The following is a 22,347-nucleotide window of genomic DNA, read 5'->3' as shown; positions in this document are numbered from 1 at the left end:
AAGTATATAGGCGTAGAGTACAATAAACAGTCAATGATATAATAAAGCAGAACTTAGATCATTCATTCTTAATGTATGTTAGTGTTTCACTGCGGAGTCTCTCCCTCATCAATACATCTTTAAAAAAAAAAAAAGAAAAAAAAAGACCCCGCAATAACTTCTGTTAATCCATAAATGATATGCGAAGGAACACTTAAAATTGTTATTCTGCCTGTTATAGAACATTTTAGTACAACGTTTGCACAATGTAATGCACTTACAGTGGTGTTATTGTATACTTTTATGGCGTTTTTATTGTTAAATGTGATGTTTTGTCAACATTCTTTGTAACATTTCCGTTTAGCTTTCTCTTACATACATTTCATTGCTGATATCTTATTGGTCGAGCTTACAATAAAGTTACTGAGTGTTCTCTCTCAGGAGTATCATCATACCGTCCCCATTTCAAACCCATCTGACAAATAGAGTCATTCTCATGCTGCCACAGCAACAGTGCTGAATGAATGTCCTTTTCATTCTCAGTGATGCACTACAGGGCTTACATGGACCGACGGAGCCTTTGCAGTTTCTTTGCCAAATCATTTGTCACAGTATAAATGTTCGTGCATGCATATGTAGAAACAGAGTGATATATTCATAATTTAATTCGTAATTTTATTGCAATGAATGTATTCTAAATTATGTCAAAATAAACTCATCAATTAAGCAAGGTGCCCTGATGTTTTTTTTTTAATATGAGAGTATGCGAAGGCATAAAACATTCCGGCTACACTATTAACAATTATACCTCATCTTCCCCAAGATAGTTTACTTTAAATCCCATATGTATAACCTCCTGAGAGCCTCCACTGTTTCTTTGTTTCTGCTGCAGCATACTTTGTGACTTCTAATCCTCTGAGATGAAGCGCATGAGTGGCAGTCAGTGGTCTGTGACCACAGCAAATAACATGGATGTCTCAAGTGAACTCTCCTCTAAAAGTAAGTTAGCATGGGGAATTTGAAAACAAATGTTCTGTCAAAAGCAGCAGACTTTCCCTGGTCACAGTCGCCTTATTACATAACAGGGACTCTGCATTGGGTTTCAGGGAAATTGCATTTGTTTTTCATGCCTTTCTCAACAACATTGTGAACTGTCTTAAGTTATTCTCCGAGGGTTGCCTAACTTTCTCCTTTGTTCCTCTACCCTGTTCTCCTCAGAATGTTTCATCCACTCTCCTATTTCTCCTCACTCAATTCTCCTGTCCCACCCTCCTTCTTCTCTAGTTTTTCTCCCCCTCTCTTTTCCCTTCTTATGTCACTTTCTCATTAATCTTTTATACTTTCTTTCTGTTCTGTTGTTTTCGACTTTCCTCTTACACCCACCCAAACACCCCTTTACCTACTTCTCTATCCCATTTTCCTCCTTTCTCATCTTTCCTTTACTTCTGGCTTCTCTTTATTTTTTTCTCCTTTCTCTCTTGCAATTTCTCTTCTAATTTCTCCATTCCCATCCCCTTTTCTGTTCTCCACTCTTGTCTTATTTTAACTTTCCCATATTACCACATCTTCTTTGTTGTTTCTCATTTCTTTACTTTCTCCTTCTCACACTTGCTGGTCTTTAATTTATACTTGCTTCCCCTCTTTTTCTACCTCACCATTTTCCTCCTTAAACTTACCTCCTCTCTCTCCCCACTCACCTCTATCATTCCTTTCATTTCTTCTCTTTCCTCGTTTTCCTTCTTCTGCCTTAGTGTTACTTCTCACTATTCCCGTTTATCCCTCTATTATACTAAGGCAATACCTTGCTTCTTTTTGTAGATGTATTGGCGAAGTGGATAATGTGTCCCAAACACCATAGGCAGCTTGATAATGCCATCATCCCCCAGTCAGCCAACTAAGGGGTACCATTGATGGACATCCTATCTCTCACTCTTAAGGGCTTGGAGGCCCAAAACACAAAGCCCTACACTTTGTATGTGTCTATTTTGAAACAGACCTTTCAGCAGTCAGACTTGATGAATATAAACTAATGCCACTCCAAAGATGAAGGGGACTGAATAACATCACTTTGGGAATATCATTGGTCTTGGAGATTTTCTGTTTGGCATGTTGGTTCTGCATCCCTGGTTTTCCTTCTTTGAATTCACCATGGTCACAAGCAGGCAACCAACAGCAGCAGCATAACACCCACATGCATTCAAAGTGATACATCACAACAAAGGACAAATCAACAATAATATCATGGAGTATATGAGCTTAAAACACAAGGATACTCCACACCACCTTGCATTACATCACGCCAAACTATGCTACCTAAACTGACCACCCTCCAGGCATCACATACATTTATGTGTATAACCCACAATTAGAAAGTATCAGCTAGAGGGACAAAGTGCACATTGGAATGAGTGTGAGAAACAAGAACCAACTGAGCTTAAATATTTGTTACACTTGCACAGCAAGGAACAAATTATTTCGGGATCTAATAGCACAATTGGAGATGAAAGTGACTGGTACTAAGAAGTCTCATTCCTGAACTAGAATTACACGTATTTTGTCTTAAATAGAAGTAAACCGGAGAGGCCCGAAAAGAATTTAAAAAATGCAAGGAATCATAAAACTTGGGCCAATGAATCAGCGGTGGCGGAGACCAGAAAATTGCAAGACTGAGCAAAAAAGACAAAGGGACACGGCCACATGGGCATCGGGTTAATGGTGACAGTTAGCCCAGTGAGAGCTAGGCAAGTGAACAAAGTACATTGTGTTGAAAAGTGGATTATTAGTAGTGGTGAATATGCATCTACCACTGGCAATAAGGCCACTAACACAGTCTAGGGCTCAGAATAGGTCTCAGAACCTATGGCGCCTATTGGGACACCTGGTCATGCTAGACTGGGACAATGTCGAAGTTTCAGGCCGACCGAGATGGAACCATATGCAGCTACCCCTTGTGTTAGGCCTCGGTAAAAGTTTTTACCTTCTGAATTAGAAACTTTTGTGGAGCTTTTTTTGCCAGCGTTCTTGGAAGCTGTGCACCAGTACGGATTTGGTGAGGGTTCCCCGACTTGCCTTGTGAAGAGCTCCCCTTCAAACCTATGAAAGTCAGACCTTTATGGGTTTTCCAGCGGGATGAACCAGAGATCCAGGCCGGCTCACGGTTGAAGGTGGGCGGCTTGACTCTCGCAGTTGGTCCCGGTCAACTCTTCTACCTACAGACTTAGAAACTTTTACAGAGCTTTTTCTCCCCAGGTCCCTCGATGCTCTTCACCAGTCCAAATTTGGTGTGGGTTCACTGACATGTGTTTTGACCAGGTCTTGGTCAAATCATGAAAGTCGGACCTCTGGAACGTTCCAGCGGGACGAACCTAGAGGGTAGGTCGGCTAGCGTTTGAGAGTCACCAGCTTGGCTGGCCAGGTTGAGTCAGTCCACTTATGAAGCTTTTTTTTAAAGTTGCTCCAAACTTCGGAAACGTCTTCCTACAGTTCCTTTGAGGATCCCTAAGTGTCTAAAACTTATTACAAGGGTCTGAAAGCTCCAAGATGGTCCTTGAAATGTGGGACTTCAATTCCCAAATTCCACTGGAACAAAACCCTTGCAAATCCACTGGTAGTACTCCAGGCTGGGGATTCTTGGTGGTGATGGTCCAAGTGAGCTCTGTTAACCTGTAGTTTGCAGGGAGTCCACTCTTTAGTCCTTCTGAAGCAGGTTTGATCCACAGGGCTGTAGTTCAAGATTGTGCCGCAGGCAACCCAGGCAAGACTGAATTGGTATTGCCTGGGCAAAGCGAACTAAGTTGGAACCCATGCTTTTAGCCTTCTAGCATGGGGGCTCCACCTACGAGATCGTCCTCAGTCAAAAGCTTGGGAGTAACAATTAGTGAGGACCTTTCTTTGAAGAGACAAGTGGGTACTGTAGTGTCGTCCAGTTTCTTTCAACTCAAAAAAATAAGGAAAATAGCTCTCTTTCTTACGCAGGCCGCTCTCACCCAGGTCATAATTGCCCTTGTCCTATCCCGACTGGATTTTTCTAACAGTCTCTACTTGGGGCTCCCAGCGGGAGAGTTAAAACGACTTCAGTTGGCCCAGAATCAGGCTGCCAGGCTTATTTGGACTTACAAAGTGGCAATCTATTAGACCTGGTTTGAAACAACTACACTGGTTACCTGTTGCGCAGCGAATTGCATTTAAAACCGGGTGTATTATTTTTAAAACCTTACAAAACTCAGCCCCGAAGTTTATAAAAGATTTGGTCTCTAGATACAATCCATCTTTAAATCTTCGCTCTGCTCAAAAATCTTTATTGATCGTTCCATTTTTCAAAAGGAAGCGTCTTGGTGGCAGTTGCTTTGACCATCTTGCAGCCACCTTCTGGAATTCGCTTCCCTTACAACTGAAATTGAGTGGAGACCTTCTTAGCTTCAGACATTCTCTTAAAACCTGGCTGTTCATGCAGGCCTATTGCTGAGTTGTATTTCACTTTTAATTGTTGTGTTGTGTTCCCTTCCTATAGCGCCCTGAAGCCCCCGGGCGTACGAGCGCTTAACAAATATATATTAACATAACATAACATAACAGGCACAGTCAGTCACAGAGCAGGGTCTAGTTGTTGCAAATCAAACTTCTAAACATGGACCCTTCTTCTTCCTTTAGTTTCAAGCAGCGGAACTGAGAGTCACTGCCCCTCTCAGATACTTATTCAGTGTCTATGGGGTCACACTGGAAGGCACTCCTGTCCAATGAGGTGCAGGACAACACCCCGGAGCATGACCATTTCCTCCAACGTGTGGCACAATGGTCTCCCAGAAAGCACTATTTCTCCAAAATTCAATATGGCTCAAGTCCCAGCAGGCAGGCAAGAGCCAGCTAAAGCAACCTCCAGTATGGCTTATCTCCATATGCTCCCTTCCTCTGGCATCTGCACATTCCTTCCTTAATGCTGCCATCTGGCTGGGGTCAAAAAGTAGGGGTGCAAATGAAACTGGTTTCTTCTGCCTGTTTCCTCCTTTTTTGAAGATCATGGTCCATGACCCCTTACTCTCGCTCTGGCATTCCTATACCTTCTCCTCCAAGAATGGCTACTCATCACCTCATAAAAGCAGCCTGGCTATTCCACTTAACTCTGACCAATCAGGACAGATCACTGGAATGCTGAATTTTGACTTACATACAAGAAAGTATTATAACTTATTCTCTGTACAGTTTTGGATACATTTTACAGAAGCATATTGTTAGATTTATTAATACCATTCTAGTAAGTCATTGAATGATATTTTTTCTGTGTCTCCTAGGGGGAGTTATTAATGAATAACTTCTTACCATGTTAACCAATGTGGCTGGAGATCTGCAATGGGGAAAAAGAACTGGGCAATTTCTCCAACACCAGGGCTTAAAAAACATGTTTTATAAGCGCCCTTCCTATATCTATTGGACCCACACCCCTGGAACACCTAGGGGAGACTTTAGGGGTTCTGATTATGTACAAATATTGTAGATCCTCACTCCAGAGTACTCCTAGCACAGAAATGTGATTTGGGGAAGCACTTTACTACAAAGAGGGAAGGGAAATGTATGATTTCACTATCCCAAGGGCATATAAAACCTTTTTTTATGAGTCCTCCTCATTAGTACCTGACCCTCCACCCATGGGATACCTGAGGGAGACCCCTCGGTACCTAATAGGCCAGAATATTGTAGTTTATTAATTTTGTAGTGCCCCTAACACCAAAGTCAAGTTTAAACACAGTTTACATTTTAAAAGTAGTCCTGCAACAAATGCTGCTTTTAAAATAAGCTCAGGCCATAAAAGTGCACACATGAAAGTGCAGAAAAGACTGCTGGCCACTAAAGTGCCATGCCCTATTATATATTATGGACTTACGTATAGTTCTAGTCCCCCTGTCCAATTATGTACTAGGGCATTATAGAGGAGGTCATGCCAATCATAGGTGTACCCTAACCCATTGTGTACCCTAGTATGTAGGGGTTTTCACAGTATGCTAAGTGTGTTTTCAGCATAGCACTGGCCACGGGCCTGGTTAGACAGAGCCCAGGGACAGTCATAGTCAGTTACCACAAGTACCAGTCAGCAATAATATAGGCGTACCCAGGGCACAGTAAGACTTTGCAACACTTAGGACATATATGGACATATATAGAGCTGCTGCACAAAATAAATGAGACAGTTCCCTCTTACAGTTAGGGAAACAGAATACCAGGTTTAGCAATAACCCTCCTAATGCTAGATCATCTTCAGAACACCCAATGTCAGAATGTCTCAGTCACAAACACAGCACCCCAAATACTCTTGCAGACATCAGTAAGGCAGCAAAGGGAAGACACAAGTCACAATGTTATGTTATGTTATTAAAATCTTATAGAGCACATGCACACCCAGAGGTTTCATGGCGCTAAATCTAGCAGGTACCGGGCCAACACGGATTATACAGGGGCCTGCGTGAATAGCCACGTTTTGAGTAGCCTTCTGAAATTTAAGAGGTTGTTACAAGACCGTAACTCCAAAGGAAGGGAGTTCCAAAGTCTGGGGGCGAGAGTCGCAAACCGGAGTCCGCCCTGACGATGTATTCTGAAGGACGGTGTGGCCAGAAGATGGAGTTTGGCGGAACGGAGGTTGCGAGAGGGGATGTACCTGGGTAGAAGGTTATTGATGAACTGGGGACTGCGGCCATGGAGGGACTTGAAGATGATGCAGGCCGTCTTGAAAGCCACTCATTGGGGGATTGGGAGCCAGTGGAGTTTTTTTAACAAGGGCCTGGCTGATTGCCAACGTGGCTGTTGATGGATCAGTCTGGCCGCCTGATTTTGGACCATTTGGAGGCGTTTGCCAAGGAAGAGTGGGAGGCCTAAATAGATAGAGTTGGCATAGTCCAGGTGTGATAGTGCCAAGGTCATCACCACCTGGATCAAGGCCGATTGAGTAAGCATCCGACTAATCTTCCTGATTTTGCGGAGCTGAAAAAAACAGGAGGACACGACCGCGCCTACTTGGGCTTTTAAGGAGAGATTATTGTCAATGATCACTCCTAAACTTTTTGCTGAGGATATGGGTATAGGGGGGGGGACCAAATTCTGGAGGCCCATAGTGCGGGTACCAGAGTACTTGGCTCTTGCCATTTAGGACTGGCTTGGTTTTCCCGGCGTTCAACTTCAGATGGTTAAGGTCCATCCAGTGGCGGATATGAAGCAGAGTGCTCTGGACTCGTGGATGGATTCCACAGAGTTGTCTATTGTGAAAATTAGTTGTAGGTCATCGGCATAATTGAAGGTGATGGCCTTAAATTCCTTCAGAGAGTGAATCAGGGGGGACAAATATAAATTAAACAATAAGGGGGACAGTGAGGATCCCTGGGGAACACGACAGGATGTAGGGAGTCTAGGAGCGGTGAAGGGGTCTAGGCGGACCGCTTGAGTGCGGTTAGTGAGGAAGGACTTAATCCAGCTGTAGGCTGAGTCACGGATACCGGCCTGCTTGACACGGTCCATCAAGATGGTGTGATCGACCGTGTCAAATGCGGCCGAGAGGTCTAAGAGGACCAGGGCCTGTGGAATTCCTTTGTCTGCATTTCCTCGGAGGGCATCCATGACTGCAGTGATGACCGTTTCAGTGGAATGGGCGGGCGGAACCCAGCTTGGTGGGGGTCAAGGTAATTGGACTGTTCTATGAAGGAAGAAAGATGGGTGGTAACGTGGGCCTCTAGGACTTTAGCTAGGTAGGGGAGAAGGGAGATGGGCCGGTAGTTTGAGGGATCTGATGGGTCAGCCCCCGGTTTCTTCAGGAGGGGACAACAACTGCCTCCTTAAAGGCTATGGGGACCCTGCCCTGGAGCAAGGATAGGTTGAGGAGGGTCAGGACAGGGGATGAAAGGGCCAGGAAGGTGTCCTTTAATATATGTGGGGAACAGCAGTCCCTGGGGGAACCAGTTTTTACCCTAGCCAGTAGGGCCTGTAAGGTGTGGGCGTCTATGGGTGGGAAGTGGTCAAGGGTATGGGGGCTGGATGTCAAGGCCATGGGAGCCGCCTTGGGGCCAGTGACTGGAATGCTGGCTTTAATAGTGGCTCTTTTGTCAAGGAAATATTTATTCAGGGAGTCACACAGTTGTTGGGTAGCCGCGGGTTTGGGAAGGATTCTTTCGTTATTAGACAGCTCGTTAACTATGGCAAAGATGTCTTTTGATTTATTGTTAGATTTCTCGATTTTATCAGAGAAATAGGCAGCTTTGGCGGAGGTGATGGATTTTTTATAGTCTGTGCAGGCGACCAGATATAGATGTTTAGCATCCGGGGCATAGGCTTTCCTCCATTTCCACTCTTTTTGGTGGATGTCTAGTTTTTGAGCTCTAAGGTCAAGGGAGAACCATTTCTGGGCTTCAGAGCGGCGGGCGATTTTAAGTTTTATGAGTGGGGCATGTTTGTTGCTCGCTGATAACAGCCAGTTAGAGACGTTGGCTTCGGCTAAGTCCACATCCGGAGTAACTTCAGGGGTGGAGCTGGCTAAGCTACCAAGAAAGGCTAGCTTATTAAAGGTGCTCCACTTTCTAACCAGACCCCCTTCAGCTGCCAGGGGCTTGCTGCAGGTGGGGATGGAGATAGTGAAGTTAATTAAATGATGGTCGGACCAGATACAGGGGGATATAATAGGAGTAGAGGCTGTGATGTTTGTGGTCTATACCTGATCCAGAGTATGGCCTTTAATATGGGTGGCAGAGGAGATAAGGTGACTGAGGTTAAGGCTCAGCAAGAGTTCCATTAATTCAGTGGCATGGGGGCCTCCAGAATCATCATTGCACCAGTAGTTGAGGTCGCCGAGAAGGAGTATTTTAGCATAGTCCATGACCAAGGAGGCCAGCTGCTCGCTTAATGCGAGAGGGAAAGTGGGCATATGTTGAGGGGGCCTATATATTAAAACACAGATAAGCGGACCGGCATTTGAATCAAGTTTGATAATCATGTTGTCCACTGCAGGGAGGTTTATGGGGGACATAGAGGTGAAGGCATGATCTTTGTGGATAATGGCCGCTACTCCACCTCCCACTCTCCCTGGGGCCCGATCGGCATGTAGGATGTAATAGTTGTCAGGGAGGGCTGCCAGGATATCGGGGGTGGAGTCGGCGTTCAGCCATGTTTCTGTGCTAAAGAAAATATCTGGTTTATCCGATAGAAGAAGAAGAAAGATATCTAATTGATGTTTAACTATGTTTAACAATGTACTGTTTAGATACCAAAACAGGAGACAACAGGATGAACAGTGACATTGGTTTGGTGGGAGGACCAGAAGGCCGGACCCTGAACACCCATAAAAAGAACAATATCCCCAGCAAAGCCATTACTTCTCCAACCCCCAAGCAATTCTGAAGAAACTGATCACTTGTTGTTTAAAGGAACATTACTCCCACTTTGGTTTTGTAGGCATGTATTAAGAACCAACTGCTCTTTGGAGTATAATACGGGTACAATGGTACACTCACTCACTCAGGTCATGACTCGTCATTATTCCCCCAAGGAATAGCCTTTTGTGGGCAACCTACAGTCACAGATACACACTCTGAAACACCACTTCCATCAAGGCCAAGTAATTGCATGTATGCACCGTATAACGTTTGCCACATATTGTACCATCAGTTATTGCCTTCCTTAGGTAAATTCCAACAAAATTGATGGCAACATCCCAAAACATTTACCATTATAGAGAATATAGCTCCTGTATGCCAATCTGCAAGGCTAATTAAAGGTACTCTATATAAGCACAAACATTAAAACCAGAATTGTGTACGCAGTAATAAAACTTTGGTAGATGTGTTTAAGCTGATATACAAGCATGTACTAAGTGGCAGCACGTTTCTGCCTTAAAAGTACAAATCGAATCCAATAAAGAAATGCAGTTACATTTCAGAAAACGTGTTAGATCACTCACCACCCACTGCCCACTGAGTGGACCCTGTTCTAGTAGATACCAAGAAACTTGAATATTTATCTACGCCTGAAAGAAACTATTATTGCTCCATTCCAAGAAAATCCCTATATTTCTGTTTTTATACCCCTTGTAAATAATCACTAACATATTCTTGCACCCTTACAAGAAACTCCCTATTTCTCTGTTTTCAAATCTCTTGTAAATGATGCCAAACCCACCCTTGTGAATCAATGCATTCTTTAAAGGGGACCTTCATTAAGCACAAACCTAGCCCTTGTGGGAAGTGGTGCACTTTACAAAGCAACAGGATTCATAGCCAACATGTGAGGAGAGGGACATGCCGGTTTATTTAAACGAGAATATACACATAAGGGTGAGACAGCACCGCATTTCAGTGACGGTGAAATATGGAAATAATTCAGTTTAGGATGACACAAAGACTGCAAAGAAGTCAGTTTTGAGATATTTTATGAATAGGAGCAAGTCTGCAGTATAGAGGAAGATTGTTCCAGAGTCTTGATCAAAACACAGAAAATCTGTTGGCCTGTGCATTTTAAGGAGTCTTGGCTTTTCAATCTGGTTAGGGATGTGCTCCTAGTAGCACCAGTTCGACTAGACATGAAAAGGAGTCAATTGCAAATCGAGATCTTTCAGGGTAGGGAAGACATGCTTGTGTACTCTTTAGTTGTTGATCAGTTTACCTGCGTCACAAGGAATATTTTTCTTGGCGTTACTTAGGTCTTTGGGATTGACTGTAAATTCAGCAAATGGCTGCTCTGAACCCTGCATTTTTTCTTTATATGGTCTTTGAAGAATAGTGAGGGACAATTGTAAAGCCCAGTGTTTTACACATATTGAACGGCAAAGGAGAATGTAGGAAATTATCAAAAATTGCATGTGACACGAGGTATCCATGCAAAATATTCTCTTGCCCTTTGAGAGGAGATTTATGCTATCGGAGTACTCCCAACATCTATTCAACAATATACATTTTATTTTACTACTATTTCAGTATTTTATTGCTAAGGGACATATATAAGTTTATTCGAAAATATAAAATTATTTAAAAAACTTTCATAGTCATGTCAGAGTTTTTATCTCAGCAATTAACTATTATAGAGGAGGTCCAAAGAGATTACTTAAAGATTGATTAAATCTACATTTAGGTTGTTTGGTGGATGCAATCCTAAGAATGATTTAGGGTGCTGTGAGAAGTTATATTTAAAAGAAAACTGTAACCAGAAAGTCCAATTGTTTTTCTTTCTTGGGACATATGGTGGGTGAATGGACAGCTCTAACACTTTGTGAAATAAATGTTTTGAGCTCCGTAAAGAATGACATATTTTTTTGGGGGAATAGTGCATTTAGGCCCTGGCGACAGATTGGATTCACCAGAGTGTGCTATCCCAGAAGTAAAATGGATTGAGTACCTCTTGGTATTTCATAGGGGCCCAGATGTTGAACCGAATCCCTAAAGTTTGCTGTCAGTTAAAGTTTATTAGAGTCAATTACTATAGAATGGATAATCAATTTCATTACATTTCGGAACCTTAACAGAGCTGCTGGATAAAAATATATCTTAGTTGGCTAATCAACACTATGTTCTTTTTAGGTGGGTAATACTAAATAATAAAATCACCCCCTAATGGAAAGATGCAATAGTAAAGCCTTTTTCGGTCTGGTTGACAGCACAAGTGATCTGGTGTTACCAATGTTCTACTTTTACAAATTCTTTAAAGCATACCTAGAGTAAAAACAATTTGCTCCACCCAAACAAGTATTTATCACTTTCTCATGCTATTTGCTCTTTAGTGTATTATGCCCGATTGAAGCTTTCATTGCAATGCACAAGTTTTTTTTAAAATGTTTTAGTATGGAATCGAGCTGCAAGCCATACCTAATGACTTTGCCAAGAGGTGTAGGGTTAACTCAGCCTGCTTGTGACTCTTTCATGGACAGTAAACAATTTCAGGGTTAAAGAGAAGTGTCCTTGAGTGGTACATTAGGTGAAAAAATTCTGATCGAAAATGGATTGAAGCATAGGTGCCACTTGATTTGACTGCTATTTTCTTTTCTTCGAGCAGATCTCCAAGGTTAAATTTAGAGTCTCAGTCCTCTTCTCCAGGTTGACTGGTACCCCTATTGATAGCTTACTTTATGCAGAAGATTTAGTGATGGTAGATGAGACACCCATTGCCTTACAGAGAAAATGTAATCTCTTGAACTTTATAGCCAGCTGAATAAATAGGTAATTAATACTGATAAACCAGAAATTTTGTGCTGTGGGGAGAAAATGCATGATTTTAACTGGTAGCAACATGATTAATGTGAAAAATTGTGTTGTTGTTTGAAGGATGGGGGTAATCTCTTCTCAAGCAACAACCACAACCATTGTCAGGGTGAACCACAAAAAGTCACTAAATTAACCTGTGCTTCACCTTCTGGTAGCTTGGTTCCAAAGCAGTTAGGCTAAATTTAGGAGCAATGTGTAAAGTATTCCTGCATCGCTTAAGCGGTATTTAAACATTGGAATATGGAGCACTCCATTAAATCCAATGAAGTACTCCATGCTTCTACGGGCCGGTAAAAGCCGGAAGAGCAACAGCCCGGCGGGATGTAAAACCCCTCGGGCTCCGAGGGGTCTTTGTTATATTTGTTAGAACATTCTGCCCTCTAGTAGCAGAGTGTTCTAAAAGCCTTACAGCCCTTTGTAGCTGGGCTATACCGGCATTTAAAATCACGCTCTCTTGTTGAAGGTCCTCGCCTTGAGTTCAGGCCTTTAACGCTGGAGCGGTCCTTTAATAGCCGGTGTAGCACGCTGCAGCGGACTATAAGGCTACAATAAAGTAAAAATACAACACAAGAAAAATCCCACACAAATTTAGAAACATAGATTATGTTTTAATAAATGATCTGAAACCCAAAGACATAAATGCGCTCAGTAAAACTGGAGATATTGTATTTGAAAGAGTTAGACAAAAGGAGTGCCTAAAGGTGCAAAGTGCTAGTTGTAGGTATCTGGTCACGCTGGACTGGAAATAATTACATGTTGGCATGTAGGCCCAGCACAAACCAAAGCCTGGACCATTAAAGATTGTACGTTATGTCCTTGGTGCGCGGTCTGCGTGGCATTACTTTGTGAGGCTTCCCTTTGGTTCCCATGAAGCTATGCAGTGAGTCTACGTGGGGTTTTGAGTGGCTGTGCGGCTGTTCCGATGAAGATGGCAGCTGTGCGGGGGAGGCTTTGCAGGGCTTTGCATCGGTTCACAGTGGATTTGGTGGAACCTTCAATTACACCAGGAGGTGCTCTCGTTGATGCCAGTCCAGGGTCTAAGACCTGGGAGGCACCACTTGGGGATCAGGAACTCAATCCAGACGACGCCAGCACGGCTTAGGCAGGTCATTTATAGGTCCAGGCATGTCTTGTGCAGCAGGTCAGCTGGGCAGTTGCAGGGAGGCATCTGGATCTTGTTGTATCCCTGTAGCTCAGAACAAGAGGCCAGTCAACTGAGCCCTGCAGTCACTCAATCAATCTATCACTCAATCCGGATTTATATAGCATTGTTAATCACCTGACTACGTATCCAGGCAATTACAGGTCCTGGAAGGCTCAATCGAACAGCCAGGTTTTCCAAAAGTGAGGTGTGTGTGGAGGCTGTTCCAGGTCTTTGCTGTGATGTAGGAGAAAAAGCGTCCTCCATTTCTGCTTCGGTAGATCAATCAATCAATCAGGGAATTTTAAAGCACGCTACTCACCCCTGAGGGTCTCAAGGCTCTGGACGGGGAGGGTGCAGCTCCAGGTCAGCCGAAGAGCCAGGTCTTGGGGTTATTCCTGAAGGTTTTCAGAATAGTGGAGCGAATGATGTTGACTAGGAGCTTGTTCCAGGCCTTGGCTGCGATGTAAGAGAATGCCCTTCCACCTTTTCTGGTTCTGTGAATGCACGTTTTTTCTGCTAGGGCGAGGTCGGCAGAGCGGAGGATTCTGTTTAGTACGTGGAAAGAGACTCTTTCATTGAGGTATGTGGGTCCGGTGTTGTGGAGGGATTTGGAGGCATAGTTGAGTAGCTTGAAGGTTACTCTCTTCTCAACGGAGAGCCAGTGGAGGTCTCGCAGGTGTTGGGTCATGTGCTCACAAAGAGGGGTGCCGAGGATGAGTCTGGCAGCTGAGTTCTGGATGGTCTGGAGTCTGTGTTGCAGGGGATTTTTGATTCCAATGTAGAGGGCATTTCCATAGTCCAGTCTGCTAGTTTTGAGTGTGTGGGTGGTCTTCTTGGCTTTGGGGAGATTCACTTGAAGATCTTGCAGAGGATGCAGAGGGGAGTTGAAGCAGGTGAAGGCAACCACATTGATCTGGTGAGTCATGGTGAGGGAGGAGTTGAGAATGATGCTGAGGTTTTGGGCATGGTCCGAAGAGCTCCGTGGGTTTCCAAGGGCGGAGGACCACCAGGTATTGTCACAGGAGGTGGGGGAGGGTGGGCAAGCGATAGGGTAGCAGAGCATAGTCTTCTAGATGGTTGGTAGTAGCAGAGAGTGTGGACAAGTGATAGGGTAGCAGAGCATAGTCTTCTAGATGGTTGATAGAAGTTCAAGGAGTGGTTAATGTAGGCGGGTCCCTGGTGGTGTAGAGCCTTGTGTGTGTGGGTCAGTAGCTTGAATTGGTATCTCTTCTGTGCAGGGAGCCAGTGGAGTTTCCTGAGGTGGGGTGTGATGTGCATTCATCTGGGGAGGTTGAGGATGATTTTGGCCGTGGTATTTTGTATAGTTTGAAGTCTCTGTTGGAGGTGTGCAGCTATTCCTATGTATAGAGCGTTGCCATAGTCCAGTCAGCTTGTGTTGTGTCACCTTGCGTCTCATATGTGTGGGTAGCCAAGAGAAGATCCTATGAAGCATGTGCATGGTTAGGAAGCAGGCAGCGGGAGAGCCTAAGTGGATGATTTCATAATGAGATGATGTTCAGAGTTGAGAGGTGGTTCCATGTGGCCAGTGTTTCTTCATGTCCTGTGCGGTGGCAACAAAACTATTGAGGAAGTCTGTAGATGTAGACTGGGGATCAACGTTTCTGTATATGGTTGCACTACTGTGCTCTAACCGCAAGGTTGTTGCACAGCTGTTGTGAGTGTGTGATGTTTTCGGTGGCAGATGGATTAGAGAATTCCTCAATGAGGCTGAAAGGTGTTCTTTGCTGTTGTTGGCATTGGGTTTGATGCATGCATGCGGCTAGGGCAGTTTTCGTTGTTGCTCTCAGCAGCTGGTGGTATAGGCTGAGGGAGGTCTTGAAGGCTGCTCTGTCAGATGCATTTTTGCTGGCATGCCATCTTCTCTCCAGCTGTTTGCTGTTGTGTGCTGATCTGAGTTCTTGGGTGTAACAGATGGTCATTTTGGGGGTTTGACTCTGCTTATTGCTTTTGATGGGGTGAAGCTGGCAGCACTGTTGGAGATCCGGGCGCTAATGTTATTGAGTCCTGTTCCTGGTGATGATGGTAGCTGGGTAGGCAGTGTTGAGGGTGTCCATCCAGTTAGTCTCTGAAATCTTTCTCCAGCTTTGATGGGGGGGATGCTGGCCATCTTGGGGATGGCGGTGCAGGGCTGGAGATGCTGAAGAGGACAATGGAGTGATCCACCAATGTGAAGTCTGTGAATTTACTATATTTGATGCGGTTGCTGGAGGTGAAGATGGGGGAACAGCCTTTACAATGCGGGATTACCACGCGCTACCATTACAACGGTGCTATTACAACGCAAGTCATTACAACGACTTGCGCTGGAGGGCGCTGTTGGATAGGGAATAGTTTAATTTTCTATTCCAACACCTTCCCTACTGTAACGTGGGCTGGAGTTGGAATAGAAAATTAAACTATTCCACTATACAGCGCATACAGCGCAAGTCGTTGTATCGACTTGCGTTGTAAAAACAGCATTGTAATGGCACGCCTGGTAAAAGCCCGCATTGTAATGTCATACAACCGTGAAGATGGGGTCCAGCATGTGTCCTGCAGCTTGTTGGGTTGCAAATAATCTGGGTCAGTTCCAGGCTGCTTATGTTGTTGAGGAGGTGGGTGGTATTGATGTCATTGGGGTCACTAATATCGAAGTTGAGATCATAGAGAAATATGTAGTACTTGGAGTCCAGGGGTAGGGCGCAATGAAATCTGTGATGGTGTTGCAGAAGCTGGAGTGCCTCTGAGGTCGTCTTGTCATCTGTGTCGAGGTTTTCCATGAGGATGGTGGTATTTGTCAGTGGTGGTGGTGTACTGTATGGCCTTTTTGTAGATGCTGACAAATCCTCCTCCTGGGTTGTTGGTGCGCTCCTTGTGGACGATCTGTTGGGGATCGCTGTGGGGGCCAGGTCGAACCAAGTCTCAGTGATGAAGATGATGCTGGGTGCGAGGGTGGTGATGAGGTCCCATAACTCGGTGGAGTGCTTGCACATTTAGAGTGTGTTGAGGAATATGCAGTTGGGTTGGTGGTCCACTTCTGATGTGGCTTGGTGAGAGGTTAGATAGTGCTTTGTGGCATGCTGCTGGTTGTGTTGGTTCAGTAGAAGGTGCATGTGGTGCAGGAGAATGGAGAGTGCAGTGCGGTGTGGCAGCAGTGTTTGCTGGGGTGTCCGGTGTTCAGGGCGCGGTGGGAGGAGCATCATATCTGTGGGCGAGTTTGGAACCAGGGGTCCTGTTGCTGGGCGCTGTCCAGATGTGGATGGACTTGTCTTTGGCAAGCCTTTAGTGTGCCACAGCAAAAAATTGGGACCCCCTCTTTTATATTTTTAGCCAGGGAAAAGAGAGGACAAAATTAACATTAACAAGAGAAATTCCCCTTTGGCCTTATACTTTTATAATCGACATTGTTCTAAATGCATTTCAAAGTGAAGAAAACTTTCTCATCAGCACAGATAACATAGATTTATATCATTTTCATAATTTTCAAAAAAAAAAAATTTTTTCTTTTTTGTTGAGTATTTTCACATATCAAGTTATTTTACAGTTTTTATAAACATTAAAAAGTACAATGCATTATTCAAATATTTAAGAACAAACAAATCATTTAGGTACACCCTGATAACCACACACCAACCAACATTCACTCTCTACTCATACATCCCACATAACATACTCCACTAAACATCCAATACACCCATTCATTTCTGCGATAGAGGTAGTCCAGATGATGCAAGTGACTTAATACGCCAGGTCAACGCGTTTCGGTGGATTGGTACCACCTTCCTCAGGACCAACAGAATTTATCTTCCTATACTTGTGGATACAGGGTATCTTTTATGTCAGAGAGCTGACAATAAGCAAAATGTAAGCGTAGCTTGAAGACACCAGAGCCATTAAGTACAAATAGTTAACTGTGCCCTTATATATCAAGGACGTTGCACAAAATATGGAGTTCAGATTTAAAAAGGTTTTCTTAGTCCTCCTAGTATATGAAACAATCCTCATATCCTTATCATTACAATTGAGAGCATCCGGTTCTGAATGACATAACTTAGTCTTCTCAAGTTTGCACAGGCAATATGACTTCCTCAGGTAATATCTTTGGTTATGGCTTTTTTTTGTAGTTGGAGATCGCTTCCTGTAAGATTCTCTTTTCATATATTATTCACATAGTTGTTTTATATCAATTCGCCCAATGTTGATTTATACGAGTCGCCATGCTCCAAGCCGTCCAGTAACTGCACGCTCAGCTGCACAAAACAGCTCCACAGCCATACTGCAACCTCCAATAAGTATGTCCTGAAAGGAGGGAGGTGGTGGGCAGGGCTTGGCAGGCAGCGGGTAAATCGGGGGGGGGGCAGATGGGAAGGGGTAGCAGATGAGATGGAGGGGAAACGATCAAGGACAAAAGCAATGAAAAACAAGGGAAAAACAAGGAGAAAAGCAATAAAAAATTAGGGAATGAGGGAAAAACAAGGAGAAAACAATAAGATTTAGGGAAAATTAAGGAGAAAATCAATAAATACAAGGAGAAAAGACAGAGAAAGCTACAAAAAATAAAGAGAAAAGCACTAAAAAACATGGGAAAATAAGGAGAAAGCAATAAAACAAGGGAATAAAAAGGAGAAAAGCACTAGAAAACTAAGGGACTACAGATTAGCAAGAAGAAAAGCAATAGCAGACTACTAAAGCAAGAGTAATACAGCAGAACAAGGGAGAGCTGGGTCTGGGACCTGCTCTCCCAGGGTTGAAGGGAGCAGGACCAGTCTTCCTTTACAGACAGGAGGGCAGACCTCAGATAGCATGGCAGTCCTCTGACTGCAGGGCATTCCTTGTAGTTTTCACGGGTCCAGGAGTGTACTGAAGAGTGGGTCTGAGGTTTTTGTACCATTGTGATCCCTTTGAAGTGGCTGAAGCTTCTGGAGCTTCCCTCCCCCAAGTATCCGTAATTTCCTGCCTCCCTGCCCTAGCCCCAGTCTGTCTGGGGGCATAATAGGTTAGTGTGAAGTTCCTTGTGAGTGTCATGGGCAGTGCCTTTGAGGTGCAAGAGTGGTAGGTGAGAGCCTCTCCCTCCGATCCTGCCTTGGATTGCCAATTCTCCCAACACCCAGCACCTATGTTCTGTGCCTGTCTGAGAAGAATTCACAAAGGCCATCTGCCGACTACACCTAGTCATGTGACACAGGAGAGAGGCTGCAGGCATCAAATAATTAGGACGAGAAAATGCTAACCTTCCAAAAGTAGAAAACGTTACATATAAGTTTGCACTCCTTCCCTTATTTGTTTGTAATCATTCAAAGATGGGCTGTGATCTGTAGATGTGTGCAATCAGCTGCTGTGAACTGTCCCAGTCAGAGCACTTCAACAAGAATTCCAAAGGGCAAATTGCTCACGCACCCAACTGTCGCACTGCGATATAGGAAATGTCCCCCACAATAAACCACTTGTTGCTGAGTTATCCATTTAAATCATTTGATACCAATATTTCATTTCTATACTCCAACACTCTCATATACTGCTTTATAGCATATGTAGTTACCCACTAATACACCACTGAGACATCCATTCACTCACCAACACACCCATACACACAATCACCCACACATACAGCTATTTCCATATGCACTCTAGAACCCATACACCCTTTGAAACAACCACTCACATATCTATGCACAGTCACCCCCACCCCCACTCACCCACAAAGACACTCAGGCACCCGTACAGATATTCAGACAACCAATAAATAACCCATATAGACACTCATGTAGCTACTCACCAAGCAATGCAGCCGCATACACACCAGCTAACAGACTAATAAAGATATTCACACAGTTTAGTCATTAACCCATGCATTCAATAAGACACATTTAATCACTCACTAATACAGTCAGTCAAACAGCTACTAAATCATCCATTCAGACACTCATACACCCATTCATACTTCAATACACCTTGGCATTTTTTATATGTATATAAAACATATTTTTATACTTTACAGAAACACACATTCACTGGATGATGTCATCAGTGATGTAATCATTGATGTAATTTGAGATGCCGTCAGTGATGTCATCAGTGATGTCACTGAGCATGTCATGAATGATGTAATATGTGGCGTCATCAGCAGTGCATTGCGGGGGTGTGAGTTATAGTTAGGTCTACTAACTATAACGCCCGAATTTCTATGTTTTTTTATGAGTGAAATCTCCAACTAACTATAACGTCCCTGAAAGCTATGGTTTTTTAATTGAAAAAATATATATATATATCTATCTCTCTCTCTTTCTATATATATAGATATATATATATAGATATATATATATATATATATATATATATATATATATATATATATATATATATATATATATATCTATATATATATATATATATATATTTAATCGCCATTTTCCCACAATTTCCCCGGCCACTTGGTTTGGCAACCTGTGGTTTGGCGTGTGAAGCCGAAAAACATCCCAAAAAAGGGGCCGATTAGGATGGCGGACGGATCGCCACCGCCATGCAGGCGGTGGCGATCCGTCCGCCATCTGTGCCCGTTCGCCACCAATTTCCCCCGCCATATTACAATGGCGGGGCGACCACGGCGGACAGAAACACCGCCCGCCGCTTTTCCGCCCCAGTCGCCTTGCGGCCGGGGCAGAAAAGGGTTCATATGGCTGGTGGTGTCTTCCAGACACCGCCAGCCATATTACGATGGCCGGATGCAGATGCCGCCTTTCCGTTGCCATACGGGCTTTGCTTTGGGGGCCCGTTGCGGGCCCCCAGGGTGAAGGGGGGGTGGGGGTGCACATGGAGGGTACCTATGGTACCCTCCTGCGTTTCACAGTACAAAATGGCAGGCACCGCGCGGTGCCTGTCATGTTGTGCTGTGAAACGCACAACATGCATTTTTGACTTTGCGGCGGACGGCCGCAATGTTAGAAATGCGGGATGCACCCGCCACTGTGGCGGGTGCATCCTAATTCGGGGCACGGTACCTCCGCCCTTGTGGCGGACGGTCCCTGCCCCAGACAGGATGGCGGACGGACTTTGTCTGTCCGCCATCCTAATCGACCCTAAAATTAGGTGCTCTGTCGCGCTCCCAACAAAGCAGTGACCGCGTATCTCAGAAAGGGTACACGACTATGGGGAGCATTTCATTAATTTCATTACAAGTACAGGACCCCCACCATTAAAAAAAAACTTCCACAATACACAGCAGTGATTGCTTTGGGTGGTTAGAGAATGTATATGGCATGCTTCAAATTATTTCTGAAAGGAGAGGTTTTGAAATTGAACTTTTTGTCCATGTGGGTATTGCGATAAGCTTCACTAAACTCTTGAGCTGTCATTGGATTGTCAAATTTATCTTTTTAAGGCTGAATTTTACAAACTTCATGGACATTTTTATCGAGTGATACAGACATAGGGCACGTCCTGTTAATCTTCCCTCCAGCTAAAAGGGAGAGAATGCATTTTATCTACTCTTAGTGACCCGGGGTGAAATAGTACATTTGAAAACAAGTGAAGCAATTGGAAAGGTGACTTGTAATTGACTCGACATCTGTTTTTGAGTGGTTGGGGTATTTTCCATTTTTAGAAAAAGGTTGTGCACAGCTCACACGGCATAAAAAACATTGCATCTTGGAAACTCCTGCACGGTGCTGCCTAAGCTCATAGCTCACTTCCACTTATCCAGACATGTGAGACAGATGCACATATTACCAAATTAGGTAATGACTTGAAGGTTAAACAAATAGAAAGTTTTAGACACTGAAGGCTCTCACACAGTTCAACTGTGGTAAAGATGAAAGATGTTTCTATTTCAGGCATCTGTTACTGTACTTCTTTAGCAAGTATTTACTTTTCTTTACCCATCTCATGGCGGTTTAATCTCCTCCCATAAAGGCCTAGTGGTGAGAAACTGTCTACATAACTGTGCATTCAATTTCACCATTTCAAGGCATAACATAAATTTTTGTGGTTGAAAGTTAATTATTCAATTTAGATGTACCTCAGACAAACTGTAGAATCTGACATTCAGAATTCTCTCACCTCCATGCAGGACAAATCTTGTATTTCTCTCTTAGTATCATTGAAATTTGCGAGAAGTCTCAGAAGAGAGTGCCGAATTCTGTCAAACAGTCACTTTTCCTAAAACGTTCCCTGCATTTTTACGTGAGCCAAGGCTTATGTAAAACATTAAATACTGACTCAAACTCCTTTTGTTACGCCATGATGAGAGTTGATCTTGAACATTTATTTTTGGACGAAAGCTACAGTTTTTTGTTGAATTTCCCGTCCTCTACCATATCCGATTAGCATGGTCCACTCAATTCCTTTACGGTGTCCTTTAAGTGATAGAATCATGTACTTTTGAGTATAAACTGCGAAAAGGCATTTTTTTTATAAGCACTAACTCCAATCTGCGATAAGAACTAACCTGTCCTTAAGATAAAAGGCCTCAGAAAACCCCCACCTGAGGCCACATTTTTTCACAAAGAACTCATGTGGCTGTTACTTCCAGGACTCACTTAAACGGAAATGGGGTTTCTCATGTCCCGCAATCTGCCTGGTTGGTCCAACAGGAGTCAGTTGTGTTAGAGTGTCAAGTGCAAATCATTTACAATTATGTCTTAACATGTGGCCGTTCTTAGGGGCCAAATAAAGGCAGGTTTCATTTAGCAAGAAACCCTGTTTGGCCAAGTTTTATTCCAGTTTAGTATGTAGTTGTAGTCCATCTTTCTTGTATTTGATAAGTAACTGCAGTGGTCAAACCCCTAGGAGGGGCAATCTGGGCCAGACTCATATTTTTACTTTCTCTAAGTACTTCGGTGGACGTTGAAATATACACGTTTCAAGAACGTGTCCCTGGTCCACGAATCGAATTTTGAGCCCCATGATTCACCCAGTGACTTTGTTTCATGGGCCATATCCCTTTGTTTAACCCTTCAGCTATGTATTTCAAAACATACATTATGCTTTTCTAACAAAGTTCTTAGT

The 22,347-nt window shown here is 43.7% G+C and overlaps 1 protein-coding gene across 4 annotated transcripts in view; it reads left to right on the top strand.

Annotated features, from left to right (window-relative positions):
- Window positions 1-22,347, top strand: part of FGF13 (fibroblast growth factor 13) — a 1,132,668-nt gene that overhangs the window by 325,768 nt on the left and 784,553 nt on the right. The window contains exon 2 of one of the 4 annotated variants that reach the window (XM_078688620.1): window positions 872-978. The exons of the other annotated variants lie outside the window; for them this stretch is intronic. Coding sequence (XP_078544746.1) covers window positions 900-978 — 79 coding nt within the window. The 5' untranslated portion in view covers window positions 872-899. The remainder of the gene's footprint in view (window positions 1-871; window positions 979-22,347) is intronic. 4 annotated transcript variants of the gene reach the window in all.

Source organism: Lissotriton helveticus, chromosome 4_1 (assembly GCF_964261635.1).
Source record: "Lissotriton helveticus chromosome 4_1, aLisHel1.1, whole genome shotgun sequence".
NCBI classification, from domain to species: domain Eukaryota; kingdom Metazoa; phylum Chordata; class Amphibia; order Caudata; family Salamandridae; genus Lissotriton; species Lissotriton helveticus.
The sequence above is the reverse complement of the archived record's forward strand: the minus strand, read 5'-3'. Positions and strand labels throughout refer to the sequence as shown.